At 39.1% G+C, this 14,988-nt stretch overlaps 1 protein-coding gene across 3 annotated transcripts in view; it reads right to left on the bottom strand.

Moving 5' to 3' along the window:
* The window catches only part of pigg (phosphatidylinositol glycan anchor biosynthesis class G (EMM blood group)), a 49,770-nt gene that overhangs the window by 12,323 nt on the left and 22,459 nt on the right, over positions 1-14,988 (bottom strand). For 2 of the 3 annotated variants that reach the window (XM_068044432.1, XM_068044442.1), the window contains exons 4-9: positions 12,388-12,576; positions 11,651-11,789; positions 9,473-9,685; positions 6,814-7,031; positions 3,895-4,176; positions 1,403-1,854 (exon numbers count right to left, since the gene is read on the bottom strand). In XM_068044432.1, the coding sequence (XP_067900533.1) occupies positions 1,403-1,854; positions 3,895-4,176; positions 6,814-7,031; positions 9,473-9,685; positions 11,651-11,789; positions 12,388-12,576 (1,493 nt within the window). Of the gene's footprint in view, positions 1-1,402; positions 1,855-3,429; positions 3,555-3,894; positions 4,177-6,813; positions 7,032-9,472; positions 9,686-11,650; positions 11,790-12,387; positions 12,577-14,988 lie in introns of those variants that run through there. The other variant, XM_068044451.1, reaches the window with a different exon arrangement.

Here is a 14,988-nt window from a genome sequence, read left to right as displayed (position 1 = left end):
AACATCCTCTCTGGCACTGAAAATTAACTTTACATATGTGCAGTCTCATTCCTTCAGATTTTACTTATTGGAGATTTAATTTTTTTTTACTTTTTCTTTCTTCCGCAGTTGAAAGTTGTGATCTAATTCATGATTGCCGATATGATTTTCAGCATGACCATTTATCATTGACAAGATGAACCATTGTGTAACATACTATTAGGTGTTAGAAAGAAATGGAGAAATTTTAAGACATTTTTGTATTTACTGAAACTACCAAAAATGATCAGCTTTATTTTAATACAAGTCCACTGCCATCTTCAAAGTATAATTAAGTAAGCAGCAGTGAACATGGATTCAGAAACCAAAGAACCTGCCTCACCAACTTTCTCTAGTTTTTTTTGAGGAAGTGACATCTTAAGTGGAATGCAGTAAGCCTCAGGACATATAGTTCTTAGACTTTCGGAAGGCACTGAACAAAGTTCCGTATGTAAGACTATTAGATAGGATCAAATATGTGGGTATTCAGGGTAAATTGTTTAGTTGGATAAGAAATTGGTTGGAGGGTGGAAAACAATCAGCACACGTTGGAGGAGTAACACTGGAATAGGGATAGTGGGGTAATTGAGTAGGCAGCTCAGGGATCAGTGTTGAGCCTACTGCAGTTTCTAATTTACATATGATTTGAACTCAGAAATCCAACATGAACCAATCAAATTTGCAGATACTAAACTAGAAGGAACAGTGGTGTTGGAGGAGACAGCTTATAATTGACAGAATGTGTCAAAATATGTAAGTGGGTAGAACAATAGGCAACACAAGTACTCCACAAATGGTATTGAAACAGCTGCGGGTGATGTTTACAGTGACAAATAGTCTAGTCTAGAACAAAGGAACGCAGACATAAGTTTAAATGCAAGAAATTTAGGACCGAGAGCAAGAGAACTTTTACTTTCACTCATAGGATTGTGAGGCTATGGTTTTGCACTTGCAAGAGTTAGTGATTGAAGCTGAGCCATATCTATACTTAATAGTGTAGACAGATAGTTGAAGTGAATAAAGGGATATGGAAACAGAGCAGGCACCTGGGATTAGGACTACTGTTCACATGGAAGATAAATACCAACATTGACTGCTTGGGCCTGTTTCCGTGTTGCAATTTCTATATGATTCTATGATTAATCAGTTGTTAGAAACGTTGCTTAGCAGTGAGCAACCACACACATGGGGAGTTAGCTGTAACAGTTATAGTGGTTACTGGGCTGCTGGCAAATCAATAATTATAACCATATTCTTCTATATTAAGATCCTGTGTTTAGATACAAAATAGCTGGCTTTCAATAAAATGATTTAGAAAAGTGATTATTTCCATGTTTTATACCTAAGCCAAGGAAGAATCAAGATATACTATATTTGTGTCTACCTTGTCAACCAATGGCCAAAGTCTGGTTTGTGAGCCCACTTGATTCCAGTCTGGTTCAGGCAGCGGAGTATTCGACAAAACACGAGAATAACCCAGGGGCACGATAAGGCCAACCACTTTTCACCTGATTGTACATAAGCTTTGGATTTATCATCTTTTTCGTCACAATAGGAAGTTTTGAGTAAGCCATGGATAGTGGTTTGCTGTTCATTGCAATCATCGCCCTCTGGATTCCTGCTTTGTTTTGGTTTGTCTTTAGGGTCACTGACTGCAAAATATTTCCTGCAGACATCTTGAAAGAGCACCAACAAAAGCGTGTGGATTAGAAAGTACCACGTTTGATGTTCTTCTTCAATAAAACTGCTGGCACCAAGACTCAGAGTATGTCCAAAAGTCCCAAGTAATAAAAGCACATCTAACTCTGACCAGCTAGAATCAACTGTGGCACAACTCTGTTAGGGAAAGAAAACACACAGTACTAGTTAGTAAGAACTTACTTAACAGTAAACTGTTTTATGGATTTGCTCAACAACTGTCACTAATTTTAAATTAATTTAGAATCAAACAAGAAAATGCTAAATTTAAAACAATGTGCAAATTCGGTCAAGCTTTAGGTTTCATTAAAAATAGAATCACAGCAGGAACTTAAATAATCTCAAATGGAAATAGCTGAACCATGGCTGAAACTATTCAATACCTGGTGTTTAACACATTGCGTGATTATGCTATACACACACAAATAACTACCCTATTACTGACTCAAAACACTTATGCTACACACACAAGAATCTGCAGTATTGGAGAGGAATGTTGGACTACTTATGCAACTTGAAGTGAAGACTTTGTTACATCTTGCAAATGTAATAAATGTGAAAATGCTACCCAGACAGTTGCAGAGGAGGTTTTAACAAACCAGAAAGTGATGTAAAATTTGAACAAAGAAAAAGACCATTTAGCCCAACAAGTCCACATTGCCATTTAGCTTTCACACAAGCAAATAATTCTGATATTTACCCGCCCTGTTCCTATATCCCTTCAACCCCTTTTCCTTTAGCTACCAATCCTATCTTAACTTAGATATTGATGTTGTTTCTGCTTCAACCTTTAACCCTGGAAGTGAATTCCACAAACTCAACTTCTCTTGATCTCTATTCTAAATTTCTTAAATTTGATCTGGTGTCTATGGCCCCTAGTTCTAGACCTCTCAATTAAGAAAGAAGAAATAACTTGCATTTAGATAGTGCTGTTCACAATCTCAGGGCGTTCCAAAGCACTTTACAGGCAATGAGGTACTTTGAATTGTCATCACTGTTGTAATGTTGGAAAATAAAGCAAGTGATCTGTTTAAATGACGTTGGTTGAGGGATAAATACTGGCCAGGACACCAGGGAGAACTCCCCTGCTCTTCTTTTACGCCCACCTATGAGCACAGACCTGGTTTAATGTCTTATCCAAAAGATAACACCTCCAGCAGTGCAGCACTCCCTCCATACTATAGCCTAAATTATGTGCTCAAGTCTCTGGAGTGGGACTTGAACCCACATCCTCCTGACTCACGAACTGACAGTCTGCTTCTACGTACACTGTTCTATCATCACATAATTTTAAACACTTCTATCATATTTCCCAATTATTTGTGTTGTTTAATGAAAAATGTACAATTCTTAAGTTTTTCTTTGTATTTGTACTTCCTTATACCAAGCAGAATTCTAGTGAATCTGCATTGTACCCTCTTTAAAGGGTCATTACACTTACAATGTAGAGCCCAATACTCCACACAGCACTCTAACTGAGATCTTAAGATTTTATACAAGCTCATTACTTCGAGTGATAAGACTATAAAAAAATTCTAGGTTTTATCAAAGATGCTGCCTTTAATATCCTGTAAACCCATACCTCCAAATTCTTCTGTTCTTCCACAGCACAGAGCCTACTTTCAGTTACAATATAATTACTACCATTTCTTTTGAAAACCAAAATGCATCACTTCACAGAGTTCTATCTGCTGTTTTTTTATTTACCCATTCTCTCGTCTCATCAATATCCTTTTGGCACTTCCTTTGGTATTTTAAAGAATTAGCTATACCTCCTATTTTGGCATCATCTGCAAATGTTCACACCACACCCTCTAGGGTTGTAAGATCTGGAGCAACTGCAGAGAAGAGGTAAAATAAAATGAAAATAACCTGGACAAGCAAGTCCATTCATCAGTCATGAGTCACTTCTGCTGCACGTTGCCATTTTATGCTGTCGGATAAAATGTACATTTACCAAAATCTAAATATTTCCAGTAGCTATTTTTTCAAAGTTTAGAATAATTTTAGCTCAGTGCAAATATTATCTTGTGAAGAACTAGTCTATAAAAACACACATACAAATATACAGTTGAGTCCTTTGCACAAAATCTAAACCTCAACTTAATTTAAGTACAACTGCTGGTAGCTTACTCTACCCTCTGATTACAGTAGTACACTTTAATATTAGTGACTCACTTTATGTTGAGGCTTCCCATTTGCAAAACGCTTCCAAAGAGTTGAAAGGAGCACACACTGCAGGGTAGATATCAGTACAAACACTGTAGCAGCCAGTAGCCAGGATACGTTACAAAAATAGCAAGATGTTTTCGTTGATGTACACACAACAACATGAATAGCTGCGAACATCAGACACATCAGATAAAACAGGAGGGAGTAGAATGGTGACGACACAGGTACTTCAAGTTCAGCAGTACTGCTCAGTGCCTCTGGAGTACTTACTATCAGAAGAAAAATAACCTAAAACGTAAACAATATTTGTTAGATACCAGAAGATTTCCCACAGAAAGCCAGAAAAAATAAATTTTCATTAATATATTAATCATGCCGTTGGTATCGGTATGCACTTCCCGAGCTTCTAAAGTTCCAACTTGCGACAGAAGTGTGCAGCTGCAGATGTCTGCAGTCTGCGGAATTGATCTCTCAGACAACTGCTCAGTAAAGTTTCGTGAATTTTTTTCGTTAATTTGTTCTTAGGGTGTTAAGGATGCTTAGGCCATACCTAATTGTCCTGCCCTGAGGTGTTTGGTAGGGAAATTCAGGATTTTGACCCAGCATCACTGAATGAACAGCAATACCAAGATGGCATCTGATTTGGAAGTGATGGTGTTCCCATGATAATGCTGTTCTGGGCATTCTTGGTGGTAGAAGTCATGGGGCTGAGAGATGCAATCAACGCAAGCTTGTCAAGCTGCTGGCACTGCATCCTGGAGCCGAAGTGCACTGGGCACCAATCAAGCAGACTACCTTATCTTGAATGCTATTACATTTTTCGAGTGTTGTGGTTGCATACATCAAGGTATATGGTAAGTATCCCATCACATTCCTACCATGAGCCATGTAGATGGTGGAAACTCACTGAGGTGTCAGGAAGTGAACCATTGTCGAAATCATTGCCCTGTGCTTGTAACCAGTGTAGGTTCTATTAAGTTGCTCATCTATGGTGACCCCCAAGATGTCAAGGGAGTGCAACTTGGGTTTGGTGATGCCAATGAAGGCCACGGGAAAGCGACTGGGTCCTCTATGGACGAGATAATCACTGCCTGGCACATATGTCACTTACTAGCCCAAACATGTCCAGCTCCTGCTGTAGCTTTTGTCACGTCCAGTACACAGACCACTTCTTAATATCATGTTCAATGAACCAAATTGGCTGGACATTGGCATTAATAATGGTGGGTCTTTGGGAAGAGTCACCTTTAGCTAAAGATTCTTGCCTTGTCTTTTGTATTCATGGGCTGGGCTCCACCACTGTTGAGTGAAGCTGATAAACCACAGAGGAAAATCCAGAATACAACACAGAGAATACTACTACCCTGTGTTGAGATGCAACTGATGGAGATTTAAGTGAAACACAGAGATAACAAAACTGTAGGTAAAATGTATCTCTATACTCAAGATCCTTATATATACCCTATTACTGCAGAGAATCGGCAAGCTGCAAATAAAACAATACTGAACAGAAGTCATGTTCCAGGTAGAGAACAACTTCTAAGCTCGTGCTCCAAATGGGGACCCAGTAAACAGGTAGTTGTCTTATGCCACAGGGGAGTAACGTGACCACATTACCAAAATAATCTCTACGAAACACACTGAGGAACTGGAGCCACTTATTAAATGTTGAAACAAACCACTTATTGGCTCTGCATGCTCTAAGATCTAGAGATCTGCGTTCAAAGCTGTTTGCTAGATTTGAAATTTCAAAAGAACCACTAGTCATCACAGGGCCCTTTAGAGTCGGGGAGTTTGCCTCAACCTTTATCAGATAGGTTGAGTGCGACCAAATCCAAAAAAGAGAATGAGTGCCTCTTCTTCAATGTTTGCTCATATCCAAAAGCACAGCAGAGGTCACTGTTATACTGCTAATTATTCATGTGCTCAACAGATAGAATTCGCCCCTGTGCTTAGAATCAGATAGAGGTTCTCGTTTCACATTAGGGTTGGTAGGACTCAAGTATAAACTTCTCTCGCCAGCATTATATCAATCTCAGGCATGGATATCTGTATCAGCAGTCAGCTAATGTCGAATTACTGTGACATTTAAAACTGCCTTTGTAATATCACATTAATTCTACAAGCTAACAATATCTACTAAATAATTTGCATACTTGACAGTTTAGTACTTAAATACTACAATCATAAAATCTGACAGCACAAAAGGGCCTTTTTGAAGGAGCTATCAAATTAGACCCACTCCATTGCTCTTTCCCCAAAGCCTTGCATTTTTTTTTGCTTTTCAAGCATATATCCAATTGCCTTTTGAAAGTTACTACTGATTCTGCTTTCACCACCCTATCAGGTGGTGCATTCCAGATTACAACTCTGCATTAAAAAAATTCTCATCTTGCCCAGATCTTTTGCCAATTATCTTAAATCTGTGCCCTCTGGTTACCGACCCTCCTGCCAGTAGGAATACTTTCTCCCCATCTACTCAACGAGAACTTGCCATAATTTTCACTACTGTCATGATTCTGACCACTGCTATTAAATCTCCCCATAACCTTCTCTGTACCAAGGAGAACAATCCAAGCTTCTCTATTCTCTCATCTAAATCTCCTATGCACCCCCTCCAAGGCCTTGATATCTGTACATTCTGCAGTGTATACAACCAAATATTGTAAAAAGGGCCATAAAGAGGTCTTGGGCTACCTATTTGCTAAGCTAAAAGCCTAATGCTTCTTTCAGGGGTGCGTCCTGGATGCTTACGAGGTGGCAAATATGGCGGGTGGCCCACTTTCAGCAGGGAGTGAGTACACACATTGCCTGCCTGTAAAACAGACGCATCATAATCCAATTTATAGGCCACAATCCTCTTTCTATATAATACTGTACACAAACAAACATGAAGAGAAATCAATATTGTGCAATAGCTCCTACCTCCACCACAATAATTGTTCCCACAATCATTGAGTACATATCATACTGTGCCACTGTTTTAGAAAGTGAGGAACTCATGAACTTCAAGGCATCCAAATACTGCCTCAACACCTTCTTTCCTAGGTTTGCAAGAGTCTCCGAAGTATTACCTTCCAAGTAAAGTTTGATCCAAGAACCATGAGATTTTTGTGCTATTACAAATAGTTTGTACCCAGCATCTGCAAATCGGTCAACAAAAAACTTTAGTTAGTCTGAGGGAAGTTATTACAAGAAAAGTATTCAACAACCTCAATTTCTTGCAACAAGTTATGGCCAAATGAAAAGCACCCCTATCCTATAAGAAAAAAAAGCACTTTATAGCTGGAAAACCTGAAGGTAGCCTTAGGGATGTGATATATCTATATCTAAAAGCGGACACAGTTTCATCCTCGGGATAGACCAACTTCAATGCAAACAACACTCTTCGTTCTTCTTTGCTATATTTCCTCTTATTCCATAAATCTAAATTTTTCTAACAAGACTCCTGTGAGACACCTGATAAAACTCATTCTGAAATTTCTTGCATCTACTGTATTCCTTCCATCGACCAGCATTCTTCAAAAAAAACTCAAATTTGTTTAATACAACTTTTAAACAACCTTATGTTGGCACTTCTAGATGCTCCTTTATTTGATCTCAAATTATGGATTTCAAGAGTTTATCCACAACTGAGATTAGACTAACTGGTCTATAAATACACAGTTTATCATTCTTTCCCTCTTGAATAAAGGCATTATACTGGCTAGTTTATATATTATTGCCCTCAGAGCCTCTATTATTCCCTTTAATTGTTTCACTAGCCTAGGATGCTCACTATCAGGGCCTGAGATTATTTCAACAACTTGTATTTTTATAGTGCTTTTAACATAGTAAAGTGTCCCAGGGTACTTTACAGGAGCATTATCAGAAAAAATCTTACACTGAGCCATATAAGGAGATATTAGGACAGGTGATCAAAACCTTTGTCAAAGACGTAGGTTTTAAGGAGCATCTTAAAGGAGGAAAGGTGGGGAGACAGAAAGGTTTAGGGAGTGAATTGCAAAGCTTAGGGCCTAGACAGCTGAAGGCATGGCTGCCAAAGGTGGGGCAAAAGAAATCTGAAATGCACAAAAGCCCAGAATTGGAGAAATGTAAAGCAGTTGAAGGGCTGTCAGGCTGTGGGAGGTTACAAAGATTAGGGAATGGCAAGGCAATGGAGGGATTTTGAACACAAGGATGGGAATTTTAAATTCAAGGTGCTGGTGGATCAGGAGCCAATGTAGGTCAGTGAGGGGTGATGGCTGAACAGGACTTGGTGAATTAGCTGAGATGGGGGCACAAACGCAACCAGATCAGTGGAAGGCTGGATAGCTTTACAAACCTGTTTTGGTAGCCCCTTGCTGATAGTAGACAAAAAACAAGGTTCTGTATGTGATTCAATTCGAATCACCTCAGAACAACACAAAATCTTGAGGGCACATTGTGTGCTAGAGGGTTACGTGTTGTCATTCAGAATTCTTTAAAATTCCACTATATATACTTGAAGACCCAAAGGCATGTCAAATGTGACTATCAGGGGAGAAGGGGAGGGTTACATTTTATGAATGTTTTCTAAGAAAAGTTCATTACTTAAGTATTGCTGAAAATAGAGACATGTTGTCGAAGCTTTTCATCTTGCACTCATCAGGACAATCCGCTAGGATACCAATGTAAGGGAAAATAATTTTATACTGTATGAGAAGAGTGCTGATTGGTTGGCAAGTGAATTCTGGTTGGTAGAGGCATTGCCTTGGAGAATGCACCAGTTTACAGTGACTGACAGTTAACTGCCAAGCTTTGTTTGAAATTTAACCCAGGCAGCTTGACTGATTGGCCAAGGCATTGCCCTGAGGAATAAACCAGCAAATGGCTGTCACTTATTTTGTTTAGCTGAAACAGGCGCACTGTTTGTACAAGTTCTTTCTGTCTGCAAAGAACAGGGCCCTGTGTATTAATATATATAGCTTCCAGTACATGCAAATGCACCACACTGCAAGCCCTACTGACAATCTTAAATTGATTGTCAATGTAATTCTTAACACACTGAGGATTATTTAGCAAATGTTGTCCAATCGCGCAATCACATCTAATGTTAGACACTGTGTTTTGAGTTTTGCAAGCACAAGCTGTTTGGGTATGGCCTGTACCATGCCCGTTGTGAACAGCGGAAGGGACATGTTGTTTGATACAAACCGCCAGTCTTTGGGACATACGGCCTATATACCTAGCCAACCAATCAGCACTCTCTTCTCATACAGTATAAAGTTGTTGTTTTCCCTTACATTGGTATTCTTGCGGATTGTCCTGATGAGTGTAAGACGAAAAGCTTCGACAACACGTCTCTACTTTCAGCAATACTCAAGTTCTGTACTACCAAACGACTAAAAGTTCAATATTTTGATCTGACAATATCAAAGCACACAGCAGTAAACTGAACCGGCAAATATTTATGACAAAATACTCAGCATCTCCAGTAGCATTTAAATAAATCTTGAGAAAGAATACTTCTTTCCCACCTTTAGAAAGTGGTGTGAAACCTCTCGCTGTGGCTCATCCAACACTGAAATGCGGCACTGTCTAAAATGCTGCTTTCTGACCTTACCTTTCTCATATGCAGGAATACTCTCTTGAACCAGCCGACTAAGTTGATATCCATTAAGATGCAAATATCTAAGCTGTTCCCTTAAAGATCTTTCCTCAAGGACAGTTAGGATGAGACGCCCCAAATTGTTCCGTGGAATAGGCAAACCCAATCCTAATGCCAAAGTGGAAGCGAGGTCTGTTTGCTCCACATATTCAGAAACAGCGAAGGAATCTAGAAGTCAGATAAGAAAATAAAAATAAAATAAACATTTTATCCAGGATCAGAAAATTGCGACGGGTTACAAAATTTATTATCTCCAGATACTTTTATTCCTAATAAGGATAATGCAACAGCAGAGCCCCACCTTCATTCCATAACATCCAGGTCTGCCAAACTAATAGAATCCTCCATGAGCCAGGTTTATAATTTACGAGGAATTAGTAATCAGAGCCATTTTTCAAAAATTCAGCATATGTGTCCTCAGTCATAGTTTTTGTTTGTTTTCAAATGTTAAGCCTGGATGAAAGTCTCAAGAGCAGTATGTTTACAGAGTGGACATAATCTACTTATAAAACAAGATCTTTAATGGATATTCTGGGACATTCCTTATTGGAGTTGTATTCTACCCTGTATGCTGGAACACATCTAACAGTTAGTGATGATCCTGCTTCGTAAGTGCCAGTTAGAGACATCCCGGAAGCAGGGATTTTCTGTAAAAAGTCTCTTTCCATACATCCACTGACACACAAAATGGGGACTACTTCCTATAATTCACTTGCCCCACAGCATTGAGCAGGATCATGAAAATTCTAAATTGTCCTAAACATGGGTGCTTATATTTTTCCAATTTTTTGTCATACTACTAATAACTTGGTTTAAGTTTAGCTAAATGGAGATGGCTATAATACAATGCCAGCTATATTGCAGGTGACTGCCACACTTCCTTCCTACATAAAATGTTCTTCTGGATTTATATCCTCCCACATTTAAATAGTGCATTGAGTTCAACCCTGCGCAACACAGCATGTCTGCACTCTCTTCGAAATCAGGAGGGTGTTGTATCAAGTCCCATTCTAAATTTGCAAACTAATAAAACACAGACCAAGTAAAAGCCAATGAAAAATGGTTACTGAAGGACCATCAAATCACACTTAGCAAATGAATTGGACTAAAAAGGGCAAATGGTTTTGATTTGTGTTCAATCATTTTAAAATCATCAGAAAAGCACTATGCAGTATGCCATCAGTATCTGCCATTAATTTGTTTCCTATTCTGTTGACTGTTATGTACGGGTTTGATATCAGGCAGGATTTGCAAAGCAGCTGAATGAACGGGATACAATAGGGTATGGAGATGACTGCTGACCATGTCACTTTATGCATTTTGATAGAAAATATTAATCCTATCATTCTACATTTGGTTTGAACCCAGGAGGTATTAATTTCAACTGAAAATTATTCAGGACCACAGGATCTATGTGGCAGGTGGCTAAGTAATACTCACTGGTCTCCTTTAAGGAAGCTGCTTAACTTTACGCTTGCCAAAATAACTCCTAACACAAGAAATAATTAACCTTAAAAAACGAGAGATATCTTTGCAGAGGTAGTCAGTGGGACAGAGAAGGAATAAAAGGTTGATAGTGTTAAAATACTGCTTTTAAGTCTGGGTTCAAATCAAATGCCGGATGAAGGGAGATGCATGTTCCCTCTCAAACTACATAAATTTAAATGGTCTAACACGAGTTTAGGTAAGCCAATAGATATGTGCTCTCAGTATAAAACTGGCCTCAATTCAGCAATGCCAGCTTCACTTTGAGCACTGAAACGGAAGGACCAAGATTAGGGTAGTGCTTTATCTGACTCACATCTTTAGCAAACCTTTATCAAACACAAAGTCAGTAAGCAATTAAAAATAAAGGGTTGGAGATCGAGAAATATAAAGTGAAAAGTATTTACAATTATTTTTGATCTTGCTAATTAAATTGCAATCTCCAACTTTAAATTACAATCTCAGCATAAAATCAGTTTTAGTTTGAACACAGCTAAGAGAACTTAGGCCAAAAAAACACAAAAGTTGGAAATTTAAAATAAAAATACTGGAAAGACTCGGCATCGAAAGATCTAAAATAATAAAGTGCATAAAATACAAAAACAGTACTGTTATGAGGGTCATTCAAAACTTCTTTCTAGTTCTCACCTTTCTTTCTGAAAGCAGGGCTGATAAGAACCAATGGAGTATTCACTTCATGATTTGAAGATCCTCCGTGACTACCTGTATCTGACATTCCATGATCCCCACACAATATCAATAAACTAGGCAGAGAGGTTTCACCTTCCTGTAAATTGCCATACAAAAATCACATGCCTTTATACCAATACACTGGATATAATGTGCAGCTCATTCCAAATATGCTTTTAACTGTAAAAACATGCAATAGTCCTAATGCTTTTAAGTGGAAATATATTCCACATTGAAGTGTACTCTTGACTGGTATTTTTCATTAATGCATAATCCCCTATCACAAAGTCACATGGAAGGCTAGGAACGTCCTTTCCAGAACAGGATTACTGGAGATTGCAGGGTGAAGGAGAATAATGGGGGTGGGAGAGAACAAGAGGTAGAGGAAAAGCGATTGAAGGGCAAGTAAGGAGGAGGGTGGATAAGTGAAGAAGCTTCATAATTTAACCCTTTAAGTCTTCGTATCTTTCTGGTGAAACTGCTCTGTACTGCCTTCACAGCCAATATATCTTTTTTGTGGTTTGGTGCCCAAAACTGAACACGGTGCTCTAGATTAGCTCTGGCCAAGGCTCTGTACAACTGAAGAATCACTTTCTCACTTTTGAATTCCAACTCCCTTAAGATAAAGGCCAGCATTCCATTTGCCTTTTTAGTATTTTTAGGATTAATGAAAATTTTACTCATACTCTACGAACCTTGGATAGTAGCTCTACATGAATCTTCTGAACAATGTTATCCATTTCACTGAGTTTTGGTCCAACCAGATGACTATTTGGTCCAGTTAGATGGCCAATATGATCTAATCCAAGGTAATGTAAAATTAATAAATCCCAGTCGTTTCTTTTTAATACCTTATCCAAGTGCCTTGTTACATTTTCATCTACCTGTTAAGAAAAAACGCATTTGCACTTGAAAATTACAATCCACAATAATGGTCATTGCAGCAGCATGTAATAAGAGTACTGCAAACATTTACTTAAAAAGGCAAGAAAGACTATGAATTTCAAATACAACCTATTGCAGTAGAGACAGGTAATATTTTGCTTTTATTATTTAAAGGTTAGTTTTCACTAATACCAATGATGTAGCCCAGAGTTATCAAAAGGCTTCACTATTTTTTTCTGGGACTGCAATACAAAATCTGTTCTGTGTGAGGGAAACATCTACAATCAAAAAGGGCTTTTACATGCTAAAAATGTGAACGCACAATCATTAGCCAATAATAAAGTGAATGAAATGAATACCAGTTTACATGAAGAGTAAACTTGCATTTATAAAATGCTTTTGCATGTTCAGGATGTGTCAAAGTGCTTTACAGCCAATGAATTATTTTAGAAATGCAACCACCTGGCATCTACGTACACGTAGCAGCCAATTTGCATAACATCCAGCGGCACAGTGGCGCAGTGGTTAGCACCGCAGCCTCACAGCTCCAGGAACCCGGGTTCGATTCTGGGTACTGCCTGTGTGGAGTTTGCAAGTTCTCCCTGTATCTGCGTGGGTTTTCCCCGGGTGCTCCGGTTTCCTCCCACAGCCAAAGACTTGCAGGTGATAGGTAAATTGGCCATTGTAAATTGCCCCTAGTGTAGGTAGGTGATAGGGAATATGGGATTATTGTAGGGTTAGTATAAATGGGTGGTTGTTGGTCGGCACAGACTCGGTGGGCTGAAGGGCCTGTTTCAGTGCAGTATCTCTCAAAAAAAAAAATAGAAATGGGATGCATGACCAGTTAAACTATTTCTGTTGAGTTTGTTGAGGGATCAATGTTGACCAAGACACTGGAAGAACTCCCCTACTCTTCCTGAAATATACCTCGGAATTTCTTTACATCCACTTGAACTGCAGATGAGGCCTTGGCTGAACATCTCTTCCGAAAGATGATACACCCGACAATGCAACACTCAGTACTGCATTGGAGTATCAGCTAAGGTTATACGTTCAAATCCTGGGACTATGTTGAACACAATTTTACTGATTCAAAGGTGAGAATGCTACACTGAGCCAAACTGACAAATTAAACAAATATTCTGTTCTAGAAGAACTGATCTCTAAGGATGAACAAGCTATACCCCCTTAAGAGTGAAGTATATACCCATACAATTGATATACGTATTCATCTATATATATATTAAAAATCTTACATCTGTGCAAGCTCCCTATATATAAAACTTTACTTCCTGCTGTTACGTTGTCATATTGTGTCAATTTTTTAAAATTAAGTTCTAATATTCACATCTATAATTAAATCACCTACATAAATTTGGCATGATTTGAAACTGCACCAGTTAGAAATAGGATGACTCCATGACCCAATTTCAGACTCTGGTCAAGCTCTCGGTTCTTCCTTAAGTTATGCTTTTGTGCAAATAAATTTATTGCAAACTTAAAGCTAAAATGAAATTGAAATTTTAAAATTTAGCTTAGTTTTTGGTTTATTACAATTTTTTTTATGCACCTTGTTGTTTTGGCGGTTTCTTTTTGCAGCAGCGACAGGGAGAGCAAGGTGGCAGCTGGGTAAGTGAGTTTACAACTTATATAAACTTACCTTGTTGTTTTGGCGGTTTCTTTTTGCAGCGGCGACAGAGAGAGCGAGGTGGCAGCTGGGTAAGTAAGTCCTATATATTTGGGCAGCGGCTGAACCCGAGACACTACACCTGTAGTGTCTCCCACCCGCCCTCCTCCTCTAACCAAAAAAAAAGGACTTGGTGGTGTGCAGATAAGGTAAGGCTTTTTCTATTTTTTTTTCCTGTGATTGGTGAAAACTTTTCGTTCCTTTTTCGTTTATCTAAGTTAAGAATAACTTAAGCTTAAGATTGAAAATGGCAGGAGATCTCAGACCCGTGTTATGCTCCTCCTGCTCAATGTGGGAGCTCAGGGACACGGCTGATGTCCCTGACTCCTTCACGTGCTGGAAGTGTGTCCAGCTGCAGCTCTTGTTAGACCGCATGACGGCTCTGGAGCTGCGGATGGACTCACTTTGGAGCATCCGCGATGCTGAGGAGGTCGTGGATAGCACGTTTAGCGAATTGGTCACACCGCAGATAAAGATTGCTGAGGGTGAAAGGGAATGGGTGACCAAAAGGCAGAGAAAGAGCAGGAAGGCAGCGCAGGTGTCCCCTGTGGTCATCTCCCTCCAAAACAGGTATACCGTTTTGGATACTGTTGAGGGAGATGGCTCACCAGGGGAAGGCAGCAGTAGCCAGGTTCATGGCACCGTGGCTGGCTCTGCTGTTCAGAAGGGCGGGAAAAAGAGTGGAAGGGCTATAGTTATCGGGGATTCGATTGTAAGGGGAGTA

This window comes from Heterodontus francisci, chromosome 1, assembly GCF_036365525.1.
Source record: "Heterodontus francisci isolate sHetFra1 chromosome 1, sHetFra1.hap1, whole genome shotgun sequence".
Taxonomy (NCBI): domain Eukaryota; kingdom Metazoa; phylum Chordata; class Chondrichthyes; order Heterodontiformes; family Heterodontidae; genus Heterodontus; species Heterodontus francisci.
Note: the sequence above shows the minus strand (reverse complement) of the source record. Positions and strands in the feature narration are given on the sequence as shown.